Source organism: Melospiza georgiana, chromosome 5, assembly GCF_028018845.1.
Source record: "Melospiza georgiana isolate bMelGeo1 chromosome 5, bMelGeo1.pri, whole genome shotgun sequence".
In the NCBI taxonomy this organism is placed as follows: Eukaryota; Metazoa; Chordata; class Aves; order Passeriformes; family Passerellidae; genus Melospiza; species Melospiza georgiana.
In genome coordinates this window covers 46171284-46198670 of record NC_080434.1, presented here as the reverse complement: position 1 = coordinate 46198670, position 27387 = coordinate 46171284, and the positions used below count along the sequence as shown (strand labels likewise).

General features: G+C 39.7%; 1 protein-coding gene across 1 annotated transcript; it reads right to left on the bottom strand.

Moving 5' to 3' along the window:
- Nucleotides 1–246: 246 nt before the first annotated feature.
- On the bottom strand, nt 247–27333 carry LOC131084073 (uncharacterized). Its single transcript, XM_058025168.1, is given in 7 exon segments — nt 247–372; nt 7555–7667; nt 8369–8754; nt 8756–11792; nt 11879–12014; nt 12670–12834; nt 27325–27333. Coding segments are annotated over 7 exon segments (3972 nt in total).
- Between the last annotated feature and the right edge of the window lie 54 nt (nt 27334–27387).

Here is a 27387-nt window from a genome sequence, read left to right as displayed (position 1 = left end):
TGGAGCAGCAGGACTGTAGGAGTCCTAGCCCTCAGGAGGACAACCTTCGATGAACGGACCACAGCCCCCATTCCCAATTCCCCTGTGCTGATGAGGGTTGATAGAAGGGCAGGAGGTAGAGAAAATAAGAAGTGAAGTTTTTGTTTCTGGGTAGAAGAGTGGAAGGGAGAAAGGTGTTTTAAGATTTAGTTTTTATTTTCTTATTAAACTACTCTGATTTGGCAGGTAAGAAATCAAGTTCTCCAATTAGGGCCTTTTTGCCTGTGATGGTATTTGCCGAATGATCTCCCTGTCCCTATCTTCATCTATAAGCTTCTCATCACTTTTTTCCTCCTCATGTCCAGCTGAGGAGTGGAGTGGCTTAATGAGTACCTGATACCCAGCCACAGTCAACCCACTACACCATAGAAAAGTAGAATTAGATGAGGCTGCTATAGAGATAGATCTTCCCCTGCAGTGACTCCAGGCTGCTGCTGCTGGGGTGAAGTTGTACACTTGGAATTCTAGTTTAGATAATGGCCCTTGGAAACCAGATTTTTACTTCTCTTTAGGAGTATAAAGAACTTTCATACTTAGTGATCTAGATGACTTTTGATTAATCAACAGAAAGTTCTCAAGTTCTGCCTTTCTCTTCACTGAGCAGATAGTTAATTTCTTCATATGAGATTTATTTTAGTTTTGAGGGCTTTCTTCACATAATAAGAGCTTTCTCTATGCCCTGGGGTTAATCCAAGACTACAGTTCAAGATTTTCACCTTCCTTTTGAGGATGTTGCTATGTCATCCCATGAAGGCTTGCTCAAACAGGCTGAGTAAAACATTTAACTGCAACTAACTTCAATACACAAAGTGAACCTTTCCTGGCAGAGATAGTGGCAGTGAAGACTGGAAGCAGCCAATTCTGGGGCAGATCTGGCTGCCTGGGATAGCTGCATTTAATATTAGCATTACCTAGCTTTGGAAATAGTTTAAGATTTGTGCTCCTCTTACTGTACAGCAGAGTGGAAAAGGGATCCCATAGTATCTGGGCATTTTTGATCTCACGTTACCATTGCACAGTGCATGGATATTTGGCAATTGGTTTTAAGCAGTAAAAAAAAAAAAATAAAAATTGTAGTGATTATGGCCAGGACTCTGCAAGTGGCCAAGCATGTGACAGTTTCCCTGGTGCTCTGGATATCAATGTCCAAAAAGATGTAGGTCTTTATAATACATGGCTTAGCCGGTCTTCATTAGCTGCTGGCAGACTCTCTTGGGTGAAGTTCTTGCAGTGTCATTATACTGCAGAGCTTTTGTAAATGTTACATTGTATTGAATAATGGATGATTTTATGTATAGTTTATTAATGCTGGTAAAAGGAAAGGAGACTTGGGCTGTTTTGCAATGCCTTAGTGGAAAGTTATTTGGTCAATTCAACATTTTTTATTTTTTTTTCTGATGTAGGGATTAAGATCCCCATGAATGACAGGCAGCCAAGAGGATGATGCCTTTTCTTTTCATTTAAATGTATTTCACCAGGCAGGGATGTGTACTTTCTGTTTTCAAATCAGTTATGCCTAAATTCTTATGTTTAGGCACTCACAGTTACCCATTTTTATAAGTTTCAGACACAAACCCAACCTCCTCTAGCTCCTCAAAACTGCCTTAACCAAACAAAACAAGGCCAGACTCCCAGCAGGTGGCAGCCAACTCTAAAATATGTCGAAATTAGCTCACTTCAGTGTACAGATAAAAAGATCTATTGCACAGATGATTCAGAAATAAGAAAGCAGTGAGTAAAGAGTAAATTTCACATGATTACTGTCATTCCTTTATGTTCTGAATCTTATAATGTTTACGATTGCTTCATACAAGAAATACCAGCTTCCCTTGGTTTTAGGTGACAAAATTGCACTTTCTTAACCTATGGCAGTTTAATATTTTTGTATTATCAGAAGAGCTGTAATATCTGATAACTGTTATCTCCCCTGAGAAATGCTTATGAGTTCAAAATAATATTTCCCAACTTGTGATTGATCATGTAGATCAGACACAAACATTCATACTGCCTACTTTTCTAAAACCCTAAAATAATTTAAAAATACTAAAATAATTACAAAATATAGCCTTAAAAATATCTCTGAAATCAATATGTATATAAGTGCTTTTGAAAAAATTATTCTAAGACATGTGAAAATATTCTTATACCGATACTGAATGAGCACCAGTAGCAGTTCCAGTCTAAGAGAAGATGTTTTTCACAGTAGAACCTGTAGTACAATGACTAATATCTGTTTGGCTGTTACTATAAAAAAGAATCAGTGGAATTATCCTATACTGATGACATATACTTATGATTCAGTAAATTATTCAGTATTTTGTAAATAAAATGATGATTCAGATCTGTAGTTAGACAACCAATGCAAAAATATATACATTTGGGAATCCATTACTAGCCAAAAGTTCTTTTTTTGGTGGCCAAGACAAAATCACTTTGTCACCTAAGGGCTGAAATTTGCCCTCACACATGATACTGATTGCCCAGTCAAGCCTACCACTTGAAGAGCGGTGTCAAGAGATAGAGAAGAAATTCCATGCAGTTGGGCAGGAGCTTGCATTCCAGCCCACTCTGGAAATAATGCTTCCTGGTCTGGTCAGAGAGTGGCTTTCAGTCTTCACTCCTTCTTGTGCTTGTCCATGCTCCATCTTCAGCCTGCTAGGCAGGGTGCTGGCACTCAGGAACAAACTGAGTCAAAAGATAACTTATAATAACAGCCAGCTATGCAAGGGTATGACTCGGGCATGTTTGATGAGTATAGAGGCCATATGCTTGAGCAGGCTGATTGCAAAATTCTCATTGATTTCTTTGGGAGACTGTTTGCCCTCCAGATAGCTGGTGTTGGTTTATTAGGGTGTGAATGCCACTATTTAGCTGGCAGAGTGCATTGTATTTAGCACCTGTTGTCACTACCTGAAGTTTTAAATTCCATGGAGCTTCCCCAGTGCATATTCATACTCAAATCTTTACTCCCATTTTACTTCTTCAAGAACATTATTATTTAAACAAGAATTGAATAATTTTGCTTTCTTAACAATAGTTTCAAGAGTGAAACATGCTACTTGCCAGTGTTGTGTGGGATCTCAGCATCTCAGGATTGATGTGTAGAGTGACCGAGACCACCCTTGGGGGGCTTGGGAGTCCTGGAATGTTGCCAGAAGTGTCTGGTGGCTGGACTTTGATCCTACACAGCAGACGACACCTGTATGAGGATGGGGGGATTTCACTGGGGTAAATGGTGAAGGGATAAGTTAATTAGAGAGCGAAACACAGGGTTTAAGATTTCTGTACAGGGGGGTCTAAAGAAGTAAGATGGAGGAATTGGGGCGTGTCCTGTCCTTCTTCTTCTTCTTCTTGGCCTCCATCTTCTGTGGTGATGTTGGCACTTTGGGATTGGTTATTACTAAAAGTGCACTGGTTAATAAGGGTAAAAGGTATTGGGGAAAATTGATAAATATTGTATACGTAACTTTGAGTATAAAGATAGGTGACCGCCCCGGGGGCTCTCAGTGTGCTCATGGCTGGCTTGCTGTGCAGACCTCTGTTGGGCTGAGAGAAAATCTTTTAGATAAACAACTAATAAACACCGAGACCGAGAAAAACCCTGAAGCCTCTTCTCGTCCTTTGAAGCACGGGCTGTCCAAGGCCACCCCGGGCCTTTCCAGGTCTTTGAAACAGCCGAGAAACCGACAGTGTTGCAAGCAGAATTAAAGCTAATTGCTAGATTTAATATAATGAATCTAACTTAACCCAGAATTAAACATGACTAAAGGAAGCTGCTGGAAGACAGTTGTGGTTCTCCAGTTTGTCAAGTGTGAATGACTTCCAGCTCTGGGCATTAGAGCCTATGGATCTTTTAAAGACAGGCAGCTCAGGTTGGGCATGTAAAATCTGAATTTTGTATTTTGAAAGAAAAGTTGCTTTAACTGTTTTTCTTTTAGAACTAAATTATTTTACTTAGACTCTAAGATTTCTGGTTACGGCAGTTTTGCTGAATCTTCGTGCTTACATTATAAGCAGCATACAAACCTGACTTATTCAGAAGATGCTTTCATAGATGGGGGAGGTTTACCTGATCTCACATAGGAAAAGTGTGCCACAACAACTGCAATCTTCTTCACTCAGCTTTGCATACTACTCCCTGATTTTGCATACTCTTACTTAAAATGTCACAAGGTCTTAAGGCAACCCAGTAAGAGCAACACATAAGGGCGAAGGAAAAGGAATGTGAACTCTGTCCTCTCCTGATAAGACACCAGGCTTTCTTGCATAAATACTTTAAGATAGCTCAAATGACTTAAAAAATCTAAAACACATACAAAAAAAGAATGAGGCTTGTTTTAGCAAATAAAGATGATTTAAATGTGCAAATTTTAATAGTACTCTTTTACTTATTTGTCAAGAATAATTTAATAATTTTTTCTAAATATTTTTACTATCTTTTTAAATTTGATAATATTTGGCAGCTCTAGAGTATAAGACAAAAGTTCCTGAGCAGACTACTATACCTGTGTAGTCACAAAAATGGAAGAATCTAGCTACACCTTTGAAATAAGCATATTTTAAAAATTTCCTCCTCATCTTCAAGTAATTTGGGATCCTACTGTTTTGCGGAGAAAAGAAGAAACCTCACAACTTCGTAAAAGTTGTAAAGTTCGGTATGCTTTATTACGACACGTGCCGGACGACACGTGCCGGACGCAAGCCTCCCCAATAGGCAAGCGTACCTCTGAAGACCTCGGGTCTTCTTTTATCCCCCTCCCAAATGCATATGCATACAGTTTCACAATAAGTTCATACATATTCATTCCGCGTGACATTTAGCACTAGTTCTTCTTTATCAGAGGAATTCCTAGGTCTGGGGCAGATCGACTTTGCGGTAATTTCTGTTTTCCTTTCTCTGTCTCCTTGCTGTCTCTGGAATGCAGCCTTTCCTTCAGCTTTTGGCCCCACAGACCTCTCACCTCTTCCCGGCACTTCACCTAATTCAGAATGGATCCCCACTTCGTCTCATTCCCCCCTTTCCTAGGAAATAAGTAAATTCTTTTACTTAAGGAAAACCCCCACGACGATAGGTGTCTTTTAACGCTTCACCATGCACGTTTGACAAAGATGTTAGTACAGCTATTCGTTGTAGCATCCTACAGTTCCAAATTAACAATGTAATAGATAGTCCTAAACTTATCCCAACTAATATTAGTAAAACTACAATGGGGTGACATAACTTTAATTAAAGATTCCATTCGCAGTTGGTGACCACCCAAAGATCACATCCCACCAGTGATGATCCATATTTTGTTTTATTCTTTGTAGAACCCTGGTTTTCTCCTTTGTATCGTGTTGGACAGTAATTAAGGTTTTCTTTCCACTTTCTTGGATTTCCTTCAAGATTTCCAATAAGTCTTGGTGCTCAATTAATTGTTTCACTAATGTAAGGTTCATCCCAATAGGGGTAGGTGGTAGTCTGTGATACATTGTGTAATTAGCTTTAATCAGCTGGTGGGATGTCACTGGGGCCAAGTACGAAAAATCACACCCGATAATCTTAACAAAATTACAAATACAGAAGTTAGAATGATTTTTACTAGACAGAATAACATCATTGCTATCAATATTTACTGCAGCACAGGCAGTCCTTAGACACACACACCCTTTTCCAGTATATACGAGCACAGTTCTCTGGTCAGTGACTGGATGAATTTCAAAGTGACAAATACTCTGTTCAGTGTCCAAATACACATCCTGAGCATTAATAGTATTGCTTTCGCAAATGAATCCCATCTGTTCTCTAGTAATGCAGGATTCTAAGTTTACTGTCTGCCACTTTCCATTCATCTTTCGTGCCCATACTCTATGTTCTGAGGGATAGAGTATGGTTTTTTCATGGTTTAATCCTAGGGCGATGATGGGATGGATAACATAAACAGTGGCATTACGTATGGTAAGCACAAAGGCAGTTGCCACATTAGAAACAGGATCATAGGTGAAATTCACCATAGTCCACCAGGACTGAAATTTCCTTTCAAAATCAATTGCATTGTCCCACACAACCTTCCGAATTTCAGCTGGAAAATTACCTTCACCCCCTTCCCGTATGATCAGAGCTGCTGTTGCCTGCATCATAACTGTGCTTGTATACAACTGAAAGCTAAGGACACATTATCTTGAACTGTACCAAGTGCTTCTACTATCAGTTTGTGGTCTTGGTCCCCGGCCGTTTCCCATTTTGACAGAACTTTCGAAATCTGCCACTGGCTAGTTCCTAATGCTAATAGAGATGACTGCAAGGGTTGCTTCAATTTTGTTAGGCTACCTGCTGCAGTGGCCAGTCTATTCATCAGTATTTCTGAATCAATTCCATTTAAAACTCCTAATCCTGTCCCTAATATGCCAGTTAGATCCCTTCTTGTTCTGTTTCTGAGGTATGCCTGTTTTTGTAACCATGCTGTCCAGCCCCCAAATGAAGTTTTTAGGACGGAGGAGCAGGCTGGTTGGATTTTTGAGATGTTAATTTGCATTATCAACTCCACACGTTTGAGAGACCATTCTGGATTGAATAATAGTTGCTGCTCACCCACATTCCTTACTACATAGGGGCCTACCCCATACACCTCAGGTTCAAGTTTGGGTTGAGTCTGAACTATTTGAGTCTTGGTGTGGGCTGTATAGGGTTCTGCTGTGGTAAAAGGTGTAGTATCTATTTTGAATTTAAATGAAAGCCCGATATCTTCCTGTGCCCAAAGGCAAGTTATTTCTACAGGCTGTATTAAGGTGAAATTACACCAGCAATCTGATTCATTTAGGCTATCACAGATTTTCTGGCGTTCATGTACACCAGGAGAGGTTGAGACACTAATCTCATTTGGTCTCTCGTAAGCTGTCCCATTTATCATCTGGCATCCTACCTTAATTTCTTCTCCTCTGATCCCTTGAAGTGTCCACAGCCTCCGTTCCTGCCATTCCTGCTCCCCATATACCTGATCTCCATGAATTACCACAGTGGATAGGTTTAAATCCTTTATCTCAGAAGGTTTTCCCATGGATCCAGTATACTGATTAAACGCCTGGGACCAAGGCCATTCAGCATTGCTCTGAATAAAAGTACTTTCAAGTTCTAAAACCTTAGTTATGATTACATACAAAACAATTCTACAAACTAAAATATGAGCTACTCCCAACCGCAATATACTCATTTTGCCCGAGTAAGTTTTAGTCTCAGTTCATCGTCTCCTGGCGTCACTCCTCAAGAGATTTCTGGGCCTTCTTCACCCGAGAGTGATGAATCCAGGCATTCTGCTCCTTGATTTTGATTGCAGTGAAGGTGGTGAGAAGCACTTGGAATGGTCCTTCCCACTGTGGTTCCAAGGTCTTTTCTGTAAGAGACTTAACATATACATAATCTCCAGGTTGTATATTATGTACTGGCCCATCTAATTCCCTGCTCCGAGTTCCAGCCACATGTTTCTCAATTTCCTTGAGCTGTTTGTTTAAAGCCACCATGTAGGTGGCTAGTGTTACCTCTCCAATATGGGTGGACACTCCCTTTTGTATTCCATATGGTCTTCCATAGAGTATTTCAAAAGGGCTTAACTTTTCTTTAGCTCGACGTTTCGTTCTAATTCGCAACAGTGCTATTGGAAGAGCCTGGGGCCAAGGTAGATTAGCTTCCTGCCCCAGTCTTATGATTTGCTGTTTAATCAAATGATTCATCTTCTCCACCTGGCCGCTTGATTGGGGGCGGTATGGAGTGTGGAGTTCCCGTCTATGCCCAGGTGGCTACTAATCTGTTGTACTATTTTGGAAATGAAATGTGATCCTCTATCTGAGGATATTGTGGCTGGAACTCTGAAGCGTGGTATTATTTCTTGTAATAATACTCTGGTCACCTCTCGAGCTTTGACAGTTCTGGTGGGGAACGCTTCTGGCCACCCTGAAAATGTATCTGTCAATACCAGCAAATACCGATACCCCCCTTTCCTTGGGAGTTCTGAAAAGTCAATTTGCCACTGCTGTCCAGGCCCATGGCCTCTCCCAATCTGACCGAGTTTCGGTCTGGGGGTGTTTTTGGGGTTAGTCTGGAGGCAAAGATCACACTGTCGGGTCACCTGAGTAATAGTGGCATATAAATTCCTAGCAACAATTCTTTCAATCAGATAGGTGTATAGGGCATCTATTCCCCAGTGCGTTTTCTGGTGTTCCTCCCTTACTAGTGACCACAATAGATGGGAAGGGATTACCAGCTTCTTTTCAATGGTAGCCCACCCTTCTTGGTTATATGTCCCTTTTTGATCTTCAATTAATTTCCTATCTCTCTTGTTGTATTCTGGCTTACCTTCAAGGGAGATTTGTCCATCTGGAATAAGGGCTCCTTCAGTAGCTACCTCACCTTTTGCTGCTTCTTTTGCCTCTCTATCCGCCAGCTCATTTCCTTCTTCCAATTCTGAGCTCACTTTTTGGTGTGCCTTAATATGCATAATTGCTACCTTTTCAGGCAGCTGAACTGCTTCCAGCAGCTGGATTATCTCTTGTGCATGTTTGATGTTCTTTCCCTGTGAGGTAAGCAGTCCTCTCTCCTTCCAGATGGCCACATGTGCATGTACAACTCTGAATGCGTACCTCGAGTCTGTGTAGATGTTTATCCTCCTCCCTTTTGCCCTTTCCAAGGCACGGGTCAGGGCAATTATCTCAGCCTTCTGCGCGGAGGTACCTGTTGGTAAGGGTCCAGACTCTATTTATTACCTCTCTGTAGGTGGTCACTGCATACCCAGCATGTCGCTTCCCATTGGTAACATAGCTGCTCCCGTCAGTGAACCAGGTCTCTGCATCTTCCAGAGGGGTGTCCTTTAAGTCTGGGCGGCTGGAGTAGATCGCTTCGATGGTCTCCAGGCAATCATGGTGTACTGCTTCTCCTTGATTTCCACTGAGAAAGGAAGCTGGGTTGACAATATTAGTCACCACGATCTCTACATCATCTTGCTCTACCATGATGGCCTGGTATTTCAGAAATCTCTGTGGCGAAAGCCAGTGGCCACCCTTTACTTCCAGTACTGCAGATACAGTGTGGGACACTAGCACAGTCAATTTTTGTCCCAGGGTAAACTTGCGTGCCTCTTGAATGTTCAGCACAACTGCTGCTACAGCTCTGAGGCAACCTGGCCATCCTTTGGCTGTTGCATCTAGTTGTTTAGAGAGGTAGGCAACTGCCCTTCGGTATGGACCTAAGTCCTGAGCCAGTATTCCCAGGGCAATTCCCTGTTTCTCATGGGAAAATAGGAAGAATGGTTTACTCACATCTGGAAGTCCCAAAGCTGGAGCTGACATGAGAGCATTCTTCAGCTGGTGAAAGGCCCGTGTTGCTTCTTTTGTCCACTGGAGATCTCTGCTTCCATCGGCAATCAGAGCATAGAGGGGTCTGACAAGCAGTCCATAATTATAGACCCACAGCCGGCACCATCCTGCCATGCCTAAGAAGGTTCGGAGCTCTTTTATGGTCTGGGGTTTTGGGGTCTGGCATATGGCTGCCTTGCGAGCCTGCCCTAAAGTCCGTTGCCCAGCACTCACCTCGTACCCCAGGTAGATAACTTTCTGTTTTACTATCTGTGCCTTTTTCTTCGATACTCTGTATCCTTGGAGTCCGAGGAAATTCAAAAGGCTTACCGTCCAGGCCACACATGCTTCCCTCGTCTGAGTGGCCACTAGAAGGTCGTTCACATACTGCAAAAGCCTTCCTTCTTCCTGTGGAGCTTCCCAGGACTCCAGATCCTTTGCAAGTTGCTCCCCGAACAAAGTAGGGGAATTTTTCCAGCCTTGGGGTAGTCTGGTCCATGTGAGCTGGGTTTTGCGCCCACTCTTAGGGCTTTCCCATTCAAATGCAAAAATTTTTTGGCTGGCTTCATGGATGGGGAGGCAAAAGAAGGCATCCTTTAGATCTAAAACAGTAAACCAGGTTAGCTCAGGTGTTAGGCAAGTTAATAAAGTGTATGGATTGGCTACCACCGGATACAGATCTTCTGTTATTTTATTGAGAGCCCTCAAATCCTGTACTATCCGGTATGACCCATCAGGTTTCCGAACAGGTAAGATGGGGGTATTGAAATCAGATTGGCATTCTTTCAGTAATCCTAACCGCAGAAAATTTTCAATTATTGGGCTGATTCCTTCCCTATCCTCTTTCTTTAGGGGGTACTGCTTGATTCTCACTGGTTGCGCCCCCTCCTTGAGTTTGATTATTATGGGAGAGGCATTTTTCGCCCTCCCTGGCACATCAGAGGCCCACACCCCAGGAAATACCTGACTCAGTATTTCTTCATCAATTTCTTCCTTAATGCCAATAGCTGTCAGAGTTAAACTTAATAACTCTATGTATTTTTGATCATTTACCTCCAGAGTAATTTCCCCCTTTTTGAATGTAATGGTTGCTTGTAACTGTTCCAATAAATCTCTCCCTAAGAGTGCTCTTGGTGAGTTAGGCATGTACAAGAATTTATGAATACCCCATTGTTTTCCCAATTTATACCTCAAAGGTTTACAAAAATATGCTCTTTCAGACTGGCCAGCTGCCCCCTGCACTACAACATAATCATTTTCCACAGGTACTAAAGCCTTATTTAGAACTGAATATGTAGCCCCCGTGTCAACCAAAAATTCCACCCTTCTCCCTTCTTCCCCCAGCCTCATTGTTATAACCAGTGGATCCGCTGGGGTAGAATCCCCCGGTCCTCCTCAGTTGTCTTGTACGCGTGCAGCCATCTGCTGGTTACTCCTTCTTCGTTCTGGGCATTGGTCTTTCCAGTGACCAATTCTTTTGCAGATTGCACACTGGTTCCTGTCCAGCCGAGGTGGTCCCTGTCTCGGCAGTCTCTGGTTGTATTTCCTCTGCCTTTCCTCCTGTACCACTGCCACCAACCTTTTCATTCCCTGTTTATATCCTTCCTCCCGGTTACTAAATACTCTCCAGGCTTCCTCTAACAAGGCTTCGAGATTCCTCCCATCTGGTCCCCGAATTTTCTGAAGTTTACGTCTGATATCTCCAGCAGACTGCCCCAAAAATGAATTAACTAGTTGATTTATCCCTATCTCAGACTCCGGATCTAATGATGTATGACGACGCATAGCATCCCTCAAACGCTCTAGGAATTCAGATGGAGTCTCAGAAGGCCCCTGCTTAAGGGAATATAAGGCAGACCAGTTTATGGTTTTTGGAATAGCTCTTTCTACCCCTGTTGCTATCCACTCTTGATACTCTGTTAATTTCTTTACCTCTGCCGACACATTAGGATCCCATTCTGGATCTTGGAGGGGGAAATGTTCTTTTACATCCAGCTGTGTGGCCTTACAGTAATCCTCTGCCAAATTCCCTGCTGTCTTTAAGATCAGCTGTTTCTCAGTCTCAGTGAAAGCATCTAGTAGCAGCTGGATGTCAGCCCAGTCTGGATTGTGTTGTTTGATAACATATCGTAAGCGTTTGGCAGTGAGTATCGGGTCAACACGATAATTCCTTGCAATCCTTTCCCATGCTTCTAAATCAAGGGTGGTAAATGGCACTTTGATCATCAATTTGGTCCCTTCTGGTCCCACTGCCTGTCGCAGAGGGGCCTGTAGCACTACTTGCCTCCTAGTTCTAAATGCAATTGGACTCCCACGCGTAGGGTGGGTTCTAGTAGATGTGCCCTCCCCACCTGAGTCCTCCTCCTTTTTGGGGAAGTTCCCTTCCTCCTCATCCTCGGTTTCAGCCTCAACCTCCTCCGCCTCCCCCCCTGGGGAGGAGCTGGAGGACCTTTCACCCACTCAAATGAGTCTCGTTCTTGCTCCTCAGAACGATAGACCTTATCCGATCTCATACACCGTTGTCCTATACTGCATGCTGAACAACAGTGTTTGATTTGCCCTCTCTTTGCCTTGTTATCTTTTTCGAGGGCCAAGACCAGTGGGTCTGAGGGTGATTTATCCCACAGTCCTTTTGCCACTCTTGGTGATTCCTTAAAACAAAAAACATATCAGCATATGAAACCTCATCCCATTTACCTTCCCGTCTTAAAAACAACATTAACTGCAGTAAAGTATTATAGTCTAGGGTTCCAGTGGGTGGCCACCTTGCTCTGTCCCCTAACCTGTACAAGGGCCACCAGCGTGTGCAATACTGGATTAAATCCTTTTTATTCTCAGAGCCCCCCCGGCTAGTGATTTCCTTCCAGTGGGCCAAGATGCACCCTAAGGGGCTAGCCCGTGGAACTTCCTTGCTCTGGTTGGTTCCCATTATTTCCTTCTTGCCCTCTCTCGCTTCCACCCAAATCTCTTTTCACAGGACTTCACAGTAGCTTCCCAGTCCTCCTCCCACACACTCCAAGTGGCAGGTACCAGATGCGATTTTCCACACAAAAGCTTTAAGATCTTAGACTCTGAATCAGTTCGATGAGAAACCTCTAACTTACACTTGGGGCAAGTGCCCCGTCGCCTGCTGGAATAGCAATACCAGCGTTTCCCACAAACTATGCACTCTAATAATACCCACGCAGCGTGCCAGCCCCTTGATGCACCAAAGGCTACTGGAAATTTCCCGCAAAGGCAAGCTATTCCATTTATTACAGGGAGCTCTAAATCCTCTACGGCAAGCTGTTCCCAGTCCAGACTTACGAGAGTGCCAGCTGAAGTCCGGTAGAGCCCCTCTAAATGAACTCGTTCGTCTCCCCTATCTATCCAATAATTCACCGGATTCACAAACTCCCAGGGGTCGAGTCCAAACCACTGAGGCAGAGGAACCCCTCGGGTTCGTCTAGCCACGGTGAGAGTGTACACAACCTACACCACAATTTACCACCTTTATTCAACAACCGTTCTCACCCACTTTTCTACAGTTTACTCTGTTTTCCTCTGTTTTCTCTGTCGGGCGCTCCCCCCCCCGCGCAGCCTGCTTCGGCCGGCACTTACTCTGCCTCTCCGGCGGCGGGTAGGACTCCCCCCCCGCACAGTAGAGCACTATGGATCTGCTCTCTTTTATACAACATACACTTTATACACTTGCACGATTACAAACACAGCGCGCTGATCACACAATGCAACATACAGCCACACAGTGTCCGGACACCACTCACACACACAGGCAAAGAAAACATACGCGGGTCCAGCTCTGCCCTATCAGAACAATGGACCCCAATACACGCATACACGGGTTCACCCAGCCCACCCCCAGAGCTGCTAGTGGTTCCGCTCTATCAGAATCGGTGAACCCCGTCTCTAATACAGTTTTCAGCTGCTCTATCAGCTGAACTCAGCTGCTCTATCAGCTGATCCCAGACGTCTCTGGGTCTCTGGGTGATTTACTCTCTTGCTCTTCTTTCTCCCCCCCCGGGGGCCCCTCAGTACATACCGTATCTTCCTCCGCAGGCCAGCAGGTCCTTGTCTGTCCCAGCAGGAGGCAAGCCGAGACAAGCGGAGCCCCACCAGGAAAATCCTGGGGCGCGCCTAGGAGTCCGTCGGTCCCCTCCCTGCCCCTGCGGGGACAGAGATGGAGACGAAAAGTATCTCCTTCTCCTGGCTGGCTCGCCAAAAATGTTTTGCGGAGAAAAGAAGAAACCTCACAACTTCGTAAAAGTTGTAAAGTTCGGTATGCTTTATTACGACACGTGCCGGACGCAAGCCTCCCCAATAGGCAAGCGTACCTCTGAAGACCTCGGGTGGGTCTTCTTTTATCCCCCTCCCAAATGCATATGCATACAGTTTCACAATAAGTTCATACATATTCATTCCGCGTGACATTTAGCACTAGTTCTTCTTTATCAGAGGAATTCCTAGGTCTGGGGCAGATCGACTTTGCGGTAATTTCTGTTTTCCTTTCTCTGTCTCCTTGCTGTCTCTGGAATGCAGCCTTTCCTTCAGCTTTTGGCCCCACAGACCTCTCACCTCTTCCCGGCACTTCACCTAATTCAGAATGGATCCCCACTTCGTCTCACTACTATTTATCAGCATTACATCTCACCTCGAAAACTGAGAAGCATCAAAATATTTTGATACTCTTCAACTAATTGAAATAATTCAAAGTCCCATGAGCTCTATTAATGAGCTTGCCTTTCAGTATCTGTGAAGCTTCACGGTGTGCAATTTTCTGTAATACAGTTGAATCAGGTTTTATTTTTTCCCTTTGAGCAACAAATTAGATATTTTTCTATGATTTAGGGCACTGAAACTTTCCAAGATGTCCTTTGGGAAAAAAAAAAAAAAAAGAAATCATATAAAAGGGATTATAATTAATTTTAAAATCTGGGAAGTATTTTGACATAAAGCATCACATGACAATCAGATGTTGATTTTTCAAATAGGTTTGGGGGTGTTTTGGGGGTTTTTTGCTTGGATTTTTGTCTATAAGGAAAGAAACAAATCCTCGCTATTGTAGACACAATTTTTCAGTCACTACAGACTTTTAAAAATTATGATTGCTGTAAATAAGTGAACAAATTTTTCAAATTGCTGGCAGGTCACGACTCCCAGGAAGCCAACTAAGCCCGATGTGTTTGGCAAGTACCAGATTCAAAGCAATGGGTATGGTCACAAATTTATATTAATCCCATGAGAGATGACAAAGAGTGTAAGGAAAATGTGTCTATCTGAGATAGATGCATCTGACAGAAGTATTAGTATGACAACAACAACATCTGTCTAAAGTGCAAGAACTTCCAAAAAATTTAGTAATTAAAGTCCAAGCAGTTGTTGAAAATACAGTTGTAAAGTAAATATTTAATTCCCTGATTTAAAAAAATTTCAGAAGCATAGTAGGTTTTTTCACTTACTTACAAAAATCTTACAAGCTGCATGTATCTAAGATAAATGGCAAATGAGGAAGGCTGAATACTTTGCCTGTATCTGTGTTTTAAACTGTTCTTTTCTGCATTCACAAATTCTGGTCTGAAGTACAATTGGGAAAAAATTGCAAGCAAAAGGTGTTGTCATCTTATTCCCACCTTAACAATTACAAAATGTGATAGAGATATTAATTTTTTTTTCATTCAGGCTCTTTTTAGTAGTTCTCTCACCTAGCAAAATACTTACATTCATATTTTACAGTAAAAATGATTAAAAAAAGCCATTAGGGATCTCAAGAATATCCAGTCCATACTCATTCATTGGTGCATGATAAACTGTACTTACATCATTCCCACTGGCTATTTATCTACCATACTTTTTAAAGGTACCACTGAAAGGTACCACATCAGAGGAAGATGACTATTCAATTTGAAAAGCTTTCCCTAAAAACCTAAATAATAATTTAACATATGCTTTCCTTTAAAATAAGTTTTTCTCCCTCGACTGGTAATCACCACTTAGGAGCAAGAAAAAACAATTCTTATATTTTTTTAGAATATTAGAAGTCATTGGAGTAATTTTTCATATTGAAAGTCATTACATCCTATGACCTTTTGCAGGGCTCTCCTTACTTTTAAAACCAGAGTAATTTGAGAGAATTGCTCTTCCTAATACTGGCTTTTGTCTTTGCCATTTACATCATTTATTCACTTAGTCAAGATAATTTTGATTTCTTATTCTGTTCTCTGAAGAGCTCACAAATACTCCTAGTTTAATATCAGCGTTAAATTTTACAGGAGTACTCTCCATTCTGTCATCCAGGTTGTTAACACTAATCTTATGAACATGTCATGTGGAACAGTGTCAAAAGCCTTATTGATGTCAAGGTATAACAATTTCAGTGTTTCTTTTATCCACTAGGTCAGTTGCCTTGTCAAAGAAAGAAATTAGAGTGCTTTGACATGATTTGTTCTTGACAGATCCACACCATCTTTTTAACGTCGCACTATGTGTTAGATACTTACCAATGAGTTAGTTTGTGATCTCATGTCTTTCAAAAATGAAAGTGGGCTGGCTGGAACAGATTTGCTCAGAACATCCTGCTCTCACCCTTTCTGGTGTGTAGGGAGAGCTGCTATACTTACCTGCTTCTTTCCTTTCTTCTTGTCCTTCTAAGAGTAAAATGTCTTAAGCACAGCTAAACAGTTTTAACTTGTTTCCTTGGGATTATCAAATGAATACATCAGGCCTTCTAAACTTAAGACTCTAATTTTCCAAATATTCTCCAACCTCGTGTTTCCTTTTTTTTTTTGATCCACACCTCTTGTTTTGAAACATCCTGCTTTGAAAAATCCGTTATTCCTTGCATCAAATAGTTGTTTCTTTATTTTATTATCAGTTCAAAAAAGATTAAGAAATGTGGAGGAGAAGAAAAAAAACACAGAAAAGAACAACAATGAATAAATGATTTAATTAATTAATAAAAATATATTTTGGGCAATAGTACGTCAGTCTTCAAATTTAGTTCATAAAGTATGTGCATGTGTTTTACTTGTGACTTCCAGTATGTGAAGTGCTCTCATGGTACTATACCTAATAAAAACCATGTTTTTATATCAGGAAACAACATGACACTGCTGTTTAGTTCTTCACGGGAGCAGGGGGATTATTTACCTTTTCTGAGTGACCTTTATCTATCTGCCAGTTTACAGCTGTGTGGTTGTAATAATCCCCACCAGAGTTTTCCTCTGTGAAACTTGTTATCCATACTGGAATAGAGATTTAATAGTGCCTTCAGAGAACAGTTACTTAAAAACTCTCCTGTTCACTTTGTCAGAGTGGTGTATGACTTTGACATGCAATATATTCTGAGGTAGGCCACAATTACTCATTTGTTAAATCACAGATGGACAATTTGTACTTCTCATCCTTCTACATTTGTAGAATGTAGAATGTACTTCTCATTTTTTCTACATTTGGTGTTGACAGCCAAGAGGTGTGGGTCCCATGGGCTTCTGCTCACTCAGTTCATTGCGGGGTTTTTCCCTGATTCTTCGCATTCTTCATGTGCTCTCCTTGGTGGTTGTCTCTCTTACAAAGGTAAGCTATGCAACATCATTAATGGCTTTGCAGTTTTCTGGAAAAGCACCTCCAGAAAAAGCTCCAGTGCAGCAGTGCCAAACAAAAGATTTCCTTAACAATAACAATCTCAATCTCAATAGTCTAGGGTTAAATATCATAGATCTGTTCTGCAGTATCTAAAAAGGTTCAGGGAATCAGAATGATTTTTATAATGAATTAAGTACTGCCCTAACTAATTCAAGTTAAGAAACAATAAACTGATAGCATCCTACAACTCTGCTTTTGCAAACACTACAGCCATAATTTTGTCCTGAGGTGTCCAAGCTCAGTTACGGAAACACAAATGCCTTGATTTTGAAGATTTGCATATTTAAAATAAAGGAAACAAAAACAGAGATAAAAATTTACTGTAAAATGAAAAGGAGGTTCCACCAAAGTTTTGAGAATGGAAACCAAAGTGTAACAGAAAGGAAAATATTAAAATATTTTGTGCTGGCTTTGTCTCGGTTAGATTTAATTTTCCTCATGATGGCTTGTATGAGGCTGTGCTTTGGATTTGTGCTGAGCACAGTGGTGTTAATATAGAGATATTTTTGTTATTGCTGAGCAGGGCTTACACAGAGCCAAGGCTTTTTCTGCCTTATGTAATGCCACACTGGTGAGGAGGCTGAGGAGGCATGGGACAGCCAGGACAGGTGACCCCAGCTGACCAAATGAAAGGGATATTCCAGGCCATATGGCATCAGTTAATAACGCGGGGGGAAGAAGGAGGAAAGGGGGAAATATTTGGAACAATGGACTTTGTGTTCCCAAGTCATGGTAATGTGTGATGGGGCCCTGCTCTGATGGAGATGGCTGAACACCTGGCTGCCTATGGGAAGCAGGGAATTTCTTGTTTTGCTTTGTTAGTGCGTGTGACTTTTGCTTTCCCTATTAACTTTTTTTTATCTCAACCCACAAGTTTTCTGGCTTTTACCCTTCCAAATATCTCCCTGATCCTGGTGGCAAGGAAGTGAGTGAGAGGCTGCCTGGGACTTGGCTGATGACTGGAGTTAAACCACAACACATACAAAAATTTAAGGCATTGCAAAAAATATAATTTAAAAGAAACAAAGTGATATAGAAGCAGCTTGAAAGGAAAGAGATACATGTGTATTCCATTACGATGAGTTTAGTGAATTGCCTGGATGTGGTGTAAAAAAGATTAAGTTTGCATTTATAATAGGAGAGAGCACTGCAGCAAAATTTGAGAGACTGGACTGAAATAAAGAACTTTGTAAATGAGAACACTACAAAAAATGTGAGAGTGAAAAGAAAGCAAAAAAAAAAGGAGAAAAACTGTTGCAAATTTTTGCCCATGTGAGAAAGTAAACTTCTAGTGGTGAACATGAGAAATAGAGAGTGAAGGTCAAAAATAAAGGGAGCAATGTTGAGAATTAATAGCTGAATTTTGATATTCTGGAAATCAAAGTAGTTTGAAAATTATTTGACTTGGCATTGATGTTCAATAGCAGTTTAGGTCTATAAATTAAATATTGATGTATATTTCATACTTTGCAATCAATATATTAAAAATTATCATATGAATATATTTTACTAGGAAAATATAAATTTGCTTAGAATATATGAATTGTTAAGTATAATTAAATACAAATAATAAATATGTCAACAAATATATGTATAAGTGTGGTGAATTAGGATTTACTCTAATTTAAACATCTTTTTCCACATATCTTTTGCATTTTCAGAAAAAAGAACCTTAGGAACACTATAATCTTATTCCATTTTCTATATCTATAATGCTTACAGTACATCTACTATCAGTGCTAAATTATTCATTTAAAGATCATGAGAAGTTTCCTGTCTGTAGGGCAATTTAACACCTTTTAACTGTTTACTTACAGAAACCTGGCAGTGTGCAGCTCTGAATATTCCTGTCTGTGAGGAATTTCCATGTTCATGACATCATTTATAGAGAACCCACACTCTCCACATACAACAGTGCACCCAGGCCCTTGGGTTCTATTTCCCAGTCAAAAGTAGTAAACATGGATACCTCCAGATGCTGCAACAGCAGATTTGTTCATTACAACCACCAGCTGCAAATAGAATTTTTTGTCTGGAGTTGAGGGGAGAAAGATACTTTGACATTTGTTCTTCTGCATATACTGAGATGCTGAAAGTCAATTTGTGGGATGACAGTGAAGGCCCATCCAAACAGCCAGCAGTTAGTCCTGTAAATGGCTTTCAGGTCCTCAAGCTGGCCCCAGGATCCCTGAACTTTGCTGGATTGGATGCTAGCTCTTCCCACACAGACTTCACTGAAAGTGCAGCTGAACTGGGGTGCATCTGGCAGACTGAAGGGATGGGAAAGAAAGGAAAGGAGGTAAAAAGGGGTGTGATAGAGAGCAGATAACTCTTAAGACATCTGGTATGGATAGGAAAATCTACAGAAGGCATGTATGAAGCTATGATGAAGAGGAAAAGCACATTCATTAAAGTATATAAAAGTATCTACCACAGAAAAAATATCCCATGCAATTTCATTTACCCATACTAAACCAAAAACTGATTCTCAATTAACATGTGAAACTGAGATTTTTTTTCTTAGTCTTCAAGAGTTCTTTCAGTATACGCACAATGAATGAATATGAATGAGTGACTGAAGGGCAAACCCAACCTTTGCTGAACCTATCTCCTCTACAAGTCATAAAGATAATTTAGAAGTTTGCCTCTACCTTGAAAATCACACAATATCAAAACTTTTCCAAAGAATTTCCTTGTGAATAACCCAACATTTTCAAGTCCCCCTGTAACATCTCCCGCTTCAATAAGAAATTATTTGGATTTCTGAAATAGAAAAAAATCTTTTAAAGTATTAGTCTTCAGGCATCCATTTTCAGATTTGAGTTGGGATAGTGTATGAGGAAATCTTAATATGGCCCAGACAGTATATGTTCACCTCACTTAAATACTTGCTTTTCCTTTCAGATCAATAGAAACAATAAGTAACTAATTTATATGTGCTGTGCAACTTAGCAGGGCAGGCACAGGGAGGTTAAGAGACATTTTGAAGTTAAAGAAACAAGTAATGGCAGAAAAACACATGACAGTAAGAGCATAACCATTTCCAGATGTAGCTCAAAACCATGTCACCAGCAGTAGCTAGCTGTAAGTAGATAAAAATGAATAAAACTAGAGTTAAAATGACATGCTTCCCTTTTATGCTATAGCTGCTTAATTTCTCATAAGTCATCAGGGAAGAGATCGTCTCAAAAGTCTCTTTTAAAGATAATTTTTACTTTTTAGCCTGTCATGGGTAATAACACCTTAAGTTTTGGAGATCTCCAGGTCTCCCCTAAAACACTTATATTTGTGTCTTTCATATTATCTTTCAATTTAAGTGACCAAAAAGACTTTGAAATGAGATGTTACAAGCTGCTAAGAGTAACTATGCTATTTCAACCCTCATTTCTTTTAGCGTATGAATTCCATACAATCCTAATGATTTCTTGTTGGTTTTTGTGTCAATAGGTAACATAATTTGTTCTACAGTCACTGATTTTCAATTAATCTTTCAACAACAACCTCATAAAAAAACTGACCAAAATAAACAAACAAACTCCCAAACAAACAAACTAAAAACCCAAGAGGTTTCAGCATTGAAATTTTCCTAGCGTTTGCTATTCTAAGTAAGTTGCCATTTTAGAGGGTAAGAGAAACTCAAACAGTCACATGGGATGTTAGAAGATAATTTAGCTCTGTTTGAGAAGGTCACTACATAGTTATCACATGAAAATGCAGATCAAGTGAAGCTGTGCTCATCTCAATGTAAAGTAAAATTCCTCAGCTTAAGCCAAGGTTCAGTGGTCCCTGGCCCCTGAGGGCAATGCAATTGAAACTCTTCCAAGAATGTACTTTTTTATTCTGGAATGAAAAATAATTTCTTGAGAATTTCAATCAGGATGTAAATTTCAGCTCTTTAGTCAGATATTTTACAATCATAATTTATTTTCTACTTCCTTTTCCACTTAATTTCAACTTCATATGCATGTTTTACAACAACATGCTTTTGCCTGTACCATACTCTGTGTCTCTATTTCAGTGAACAAACTAGTCATAACACTGAGGCCTGTTGCATTCTGGTTGTACTCTCTCTCCATCTCAAAATCATTTCTAAAAGTGCCATTTGTGTTTGGTTGAAATCCCTGGGATCGCACCTTACTGCTGACTCTGTGGATTCATCTTTGATGCTGATGTATTTCAAGCACTCTCAGAACATAGATATTATAAATTTCCTCTCTTCAGCTCTATTTTCAATTCTTTTAAAGAACAAAACCTAGCATGTTTCTAAGGACATGTAATTTCTTTCAAAGTCATACAGAGTGTCTTGTAGCTCTGCTCTGTCCATGCTGTCTTCTTTTTGATTTAGTGTCTTATTCTTCTCTTCCCACTTTTCCAGTTGGAAAAACAATAGCTCCCTTTTTGATGAGGTCAGGATATGGTCATGTCTTTCTTCACAATTTGTGTCTCTTGAAAATCTTTGAGCCTAAATGTTTCTGTTTAGGGAAATCTCCCATTTTCTGCTGGACTGTGCTCACAGTCCTCTCCTGCCTGTGAATGCTGACAGCTGTTGGCACCTCTGGGGCTCTGGGGCCTCCTGCAGGTGTGAACCTGCCTCTGATGGATACTCCACCCCTGCAACCACCTCTGCTCTCATGACAAGAGATTGTTTGCCACACCTGGGAGAACGGTTAGGTGGTAATTCCTATAGGTGCAAGAAAAGATTGTGGGACATGTTGGAAATGAGGCTTGTATTAATGACCTGAAAATCAAGTTTAAATATCAGCAGTTTTTGGAGTGCAGTAAAGCTTAATGCATTAACTTTTTACTTTTTTTTCTCTATCAGAATTATTTTTCTTGTATCATAGCCATTTTGTAATCAATTTTAATTGTTATCAATTTTTTATTTTCATCCATTTTTTAACCTGGCTTAAATCCTAGAACATAATTAACTTTTCTGTGGAAGACAAGGAATCTACGCAAACCTGCTGGGAGAAAATTTACAGTCCATAATCAACAGATGTGCTTTAATATACTGCTCTTTTGTCTTTGTTTAATGCTACATATATTAACATGATTCTTGATTTAACTGTACATTGACAGTTTCTTTTTATTTGCAAGGTGAGGATTCTGCTTTGTATTTTTACCTTTCTATCTGCAATCACTCATGTGAAAGGACTAGACAGAATAGAGAATGATCAATATTTAAAGAGTGGTTTGACCTGCCCAAACCAAAGTTTTAGTATTAAATAAGTGGCCTCTAAACCTACAGTAGGGAAACATATGTATCATTTATATACATCAGAATTTAGAAAAACTAAGGAGTGAGTTTTAGTAGGCAGCAAGATACAGAATTTTGGAGTTTTAAAGTACAGAGAAATGTCTCTCCAATGGGGTCCATGACATAGAGGCAAATATTTACAGAGAGGAATGTGTTTAAGTAATGAAGAGAGGACTGAAAGGAAGCCTACTTTCACTGTATCACTTCAAGAGGAAGAAAACACCTGTTTTGTAAAGAGCAACATGAAAAAAATGCTGAAATCTGAAGATTCTAGAGAAATTCAGGGAATTCTTTTAAAGGAAAAGTGGGAATATTTCTATTAGGACAATCTTCAAGAAATTTGGTTTCTCCATCTTTTCAGCTTGGCTCATCTTCTGAAAGATCATTTCAGTCAAGTACAAACAAATTCTTGGCTTTTAAAATATCTTGCAAAATTTAAAAAAATCTAAGACACACAAATCCAGACTGGTTGACCTAATGACTACTTTGAGTCTTAATCTCTCTGCAACTGTGATACTAATACTGGAACTAGAATGCAGCAGAAAAGAGGGAAAACATAAACCAGCTTGCCTTCCCACTCAGCTGGCCTTGAAGCTCAATCATGGGGAAAATCCAGCTGGTTGCCTGTAGGCCCTGGGCTCCTGTAAGAATGCAATCAGGCCATGGCCATGTAATCATGGCACACCATGCAAGGGAAAGGATTTGGCACAGGAAAGGTTATGGGAAGTCTTCCCCGCTTTTACCCTCTCAGTTACACAGCATCTGATCTCCTTCCCACCTCCGGGTATTGGATGCTTGTGCACTGACATTCTGCTTGCTAGTATAACTGCTTTATTTTCCTGATGAATTTAGAACTGCTTACACTTCTACCAAGGGTTCCATGGCTAAGGACCTTGTACTTCTCTGTCCTCCCTTTGCCAAGTCAGCCCTGCTTGACAAGTCAAATGAGATAAAGCAAGCTTTCCTTCCTGTCCTTCCCAGCAGATCAGTTTCTCTCCCTTTTTATTCCTTCTTGTCCTCTATGTGGGATTAAATCTCTTTTGGCACAGTTTTGTGACACTTGACACAGAACATGTGAAAACTGCAACCACTCAGATACATGTGGTTGCAGTAGGAAGAAGTAGTTTAAGTTGCCCAGGAATTATGTGGGATCCAGCACTACTGCCTTTCATAATAAAACTTAAAATGTGAACTTAAACTTACCTATTAGCAAAAAAGTAACTCTCAGGAGCTACTCCATTCACAGCAGAAATTGAAAGGTGAATTAACATAACTGTATTCTACAAAATCTAATGTAAGTTCTCCACTGCAAACTTGGGTAACAGTTTCTCATTCTTGGAGAACTTGAAGAAAAAAGAAATACTGCATCCTGAGTTCAGTTTTCTAATATGTGACACTAGGTTCTCTGATAGCACCAACTCAAAGTCTGAGTCATGATTCTTTCTTTCTATCCTGTTTAATCATGTTTAATCACTCTTGCTATTACTGAAAACCTTTCAAAATTATTTTTATTTTGCTATATTCTGTTTCATATAGAATGACTTTTTTTCATAACATTGCCAGAAATTTCAGAAGATTTTTAGCATGCATAAATATTGTGGTCCCCTTATTATCATTTTATATATGAGATTTTTTTTCACATGACTAAGTGAATCACAATAATTTTTAATTTAAAATATACTTCTTTTGTTCATATATTGGTTTGACCAAATATTTACTGTAGCATAGTTTTCAGAATTATTTTTTCCCCTGTCCACACTCTTTTTCAACTCTCTCTGCATAAGAGAATTTCAAAGAAATTCTTTGAACCTTTTTACATACCATGAAAGCTATTTTCATATTGATCATTTAATCCCCATAGCAATTTTTTTGCTTACTCTACCTGAGGTTAGACAATCTGAAACTCCTTGTAATCTATAATTTTTATAATGCTGCATTTCTTAATGGTTACACTTAATATCAGATTTTTTTTATCTTGGACTATGCTTAGCATGCTACTAACATGCTACTACATGTTTACTGGAGAATTTATCCTTCAATGAAAACCAGATTGTCTTATACACATAGTGTAGCAGAATAGAAATAAAAGAATAAGAGGAAGACAACACACAATGAGATTGCACTGACCTTTATCCTCTTGTGTATTTCAAAAAATTCCATCTCTCATCACAGATGAAACCTGTTTCATAGTGCAGGACAGCAGAAAGGATGCAAATCCTCCATTGAAATGTATGTAAAACTTGTTCGAGGGCACTCCAGATGCCTTCCAAGAAGTTGTTTTTCTTTGATGTAGAGCAGGATGTGTCACAGACATTCTGTGGAAATACAAAAACCTGTTTTGATGTGATTTGTCATGCAACCTTGCAAGTGTGCACTCCCTGATACAGAGCAATACCTAAGTGTATTTTTAAGATTCTGTTCTGAATATTGCCATGCAGAAATTCCAATCTTTATAAAGGGGGAATAATTATACAGACTAAAGTATCTCTGCCATACAGAAAATCCACTGTAAAGAATAAATCATTACATGGACTTAATTACTCTATGTGCAAACACAGACTGCTTACAAATTTTTGGTTTGCAGATGGATTATGGATACTTATACTCAAGTCTTGTAATTTTCTGTGGCTGTTAAAGTGTAGTTATCTTGGTCATTAGATGTTCTCTTTATTCAAGACATCTGGTTTAATTGTCAACTGATATGTCAGCTATTTGAATAATTAACCTAACTTGAAAGAAAATGGAACACTCTTAGCTGTCTTATTTGTTATCTGTGGTAATACTCACACCTGAGTCTGGCTGTGAGATGAAGTACCATCAGTAATAAACCATGGGATGACAGTTCTTCAGAAAGACAGATGATCAATGTTTACTCTTGTTTCCTCTTATTAGTCTTTACAGATAGAAGAGACCTCTCAATTTTATTTTAAGATTTAAGGTTTGATTTAACATTATATGAATTAAATTTTAATTTTAATTTATTTAATTTGCATAAAATTTTTGGATATCTGTTTTAATTTTGGACTAACTAACAAGAGCTTCCACATGCAGGCAGTGTGAAGCAATGACTTCTCATCTCTACAGAAGACTGAACTCAGAATTTCCACAATCTCACAGAGTCACCCAGCATGTCCTTGCCTTTAAATATGTAGACACTACCATTGTGTGATATAATTTTAAATCACTGTATTTTTTCTTGTAGTCGCAGCTTGTCATATCTGCTGCCAAACCTCTGTTACATTTCCTTTGGGACTCCAGCTCTGTAAGGACAATACTCACAGAAGTGGTAAAAGCTGCCCATATGACTGGGGAATATTCTGCACATCTGCAGATTTTTTTTCTTAGAACTTCTATTTTATCCCTGTCTGAAGTTCTGTTTTAAATCTATGTCAGCATTTTTAATGTGATAAGACAAAAACTGTGTGCTGTATCTGTGTGGAACCTCTCAGAATAGGACTGTTCTCCCCCAAGACATCTTGCCCAGGATTGCTTTCTACCCAGATCACCTTTTATGTCCTATCACAAGCTCACACCTCCTTGTTTGAAGCTTATCTCTTGATATAATTACTTCTATAAAATGGAAATCAGAATTTTGCTTTCTGTTATGTGTCTTGTTTTTGAATAAAGCACAAAAAATATCAAAAGCTGTCATTATATATATATATATTTGAAATGAGAAATGAAATTAGGAAGTCCTTTTTGTATAGAATATGCAGTCTAGTTTGGTATTCTGTAAATAAAATTGTGATAACTTTAACGCATTCTTCTGATTTATATTCAAATTACTCAAATTCATGCTTTTAAGCCTTAGAGTCATTTAAATTTATGTCATTTAAATTTACCATGAGATATGCCACAGACATTATACTGCCAAAAGTTAATATTGTATTTTACACTATAATCTGAATACTAATAGGTAAAATGACCTCAATTAAAAATAAATTCTTGACATATTTTTGATTGTAAGAAAACAGTTTTTCCATCCTCAGTTGAACATTTTATTGCATTTTTCTTTTTTCATTTATCCCTTTCCCTTTGAAGACAAGATCTTGGTAATAGAGACATTGGAGATGCAAAAATATGGAAAAACATAAGCATATTTCAAGATGTTTTTTCTAAGGTCGGCATTTACCCCTATCCTGAGTTCTGCAAAATCTTATTATAATCACCTTTTGAGTTTTTAAAAATTATTTATACTTCTCATGTGATACATTTTACTATGCTTTTCATTTCGTGTCTACATACATCTTGCATTGGGAGTACAGGTTATTCACTTCTATGGAATATTTTTTTCCATTGCAGAACTACACCAGTACATATCACAACTAATTTGTTATATTGGGGTTGTTCATCCTGAGAAAAAAAGTCTCCAGAGAGCCTTAAAGCATCTCAGAGTACATAAAGGGGGAAGACAAGACAGCCGGAGAGGGACTTTTTACAGGGACATGTAGTGACAGGACAAGAGGGAATTGCTTTAAATATAGATTAGGATTAGATCAGGTAGATTAGGGTTAGATATTGGGAATAAATTCTTCCCTGTGAGGGTGATGAGAAAGTGCTGAAGACAAGGTTGGATGTAGCCCTGGGAAATCTGATCTAGTGGATGCATTCCTGCCAGTAACAAGAGGGTTGGAATGAGATCTTTGTAGTCCATTTCCACCCAAACCATTCCATGATTCTATGAATCTGAACACTAGAAAAGCCATAGTAAAGCTGTTTTCTCTTCTTGGGGATGTCTAAAAAAATCAGAACAACTTCAACTTGAAAATGTAGTCTTCCCCAAATAAAGCTGATTGAATTATTGAGTCTTACCTAAAATCAGTTTGTAAAATGTATGTGTTCCTGGCTGGTGACAATTAAAACTTGCAGTCAAAAATCGCTTGACTAGGGGCCACAAATGTAATTTTGGGGTCCAAATACACTCAAACATTTTTAGCCCCCAGGTTTTCCACCACTGTATTTAGCAGACAGACCTGCTCTTGCTCCACTTTTCTCTCCCTCTGGCTAGGTGCCCAGCAGCTCCAAGGCACGCGTGCTGTGCTCCCAGCAGAGAGTATGGTACTTACCTGAGGCATGGTGCCCTGGTATCAGAGCTGACATTCTGCTACTTACTGTAAAGTCCAAGCAGC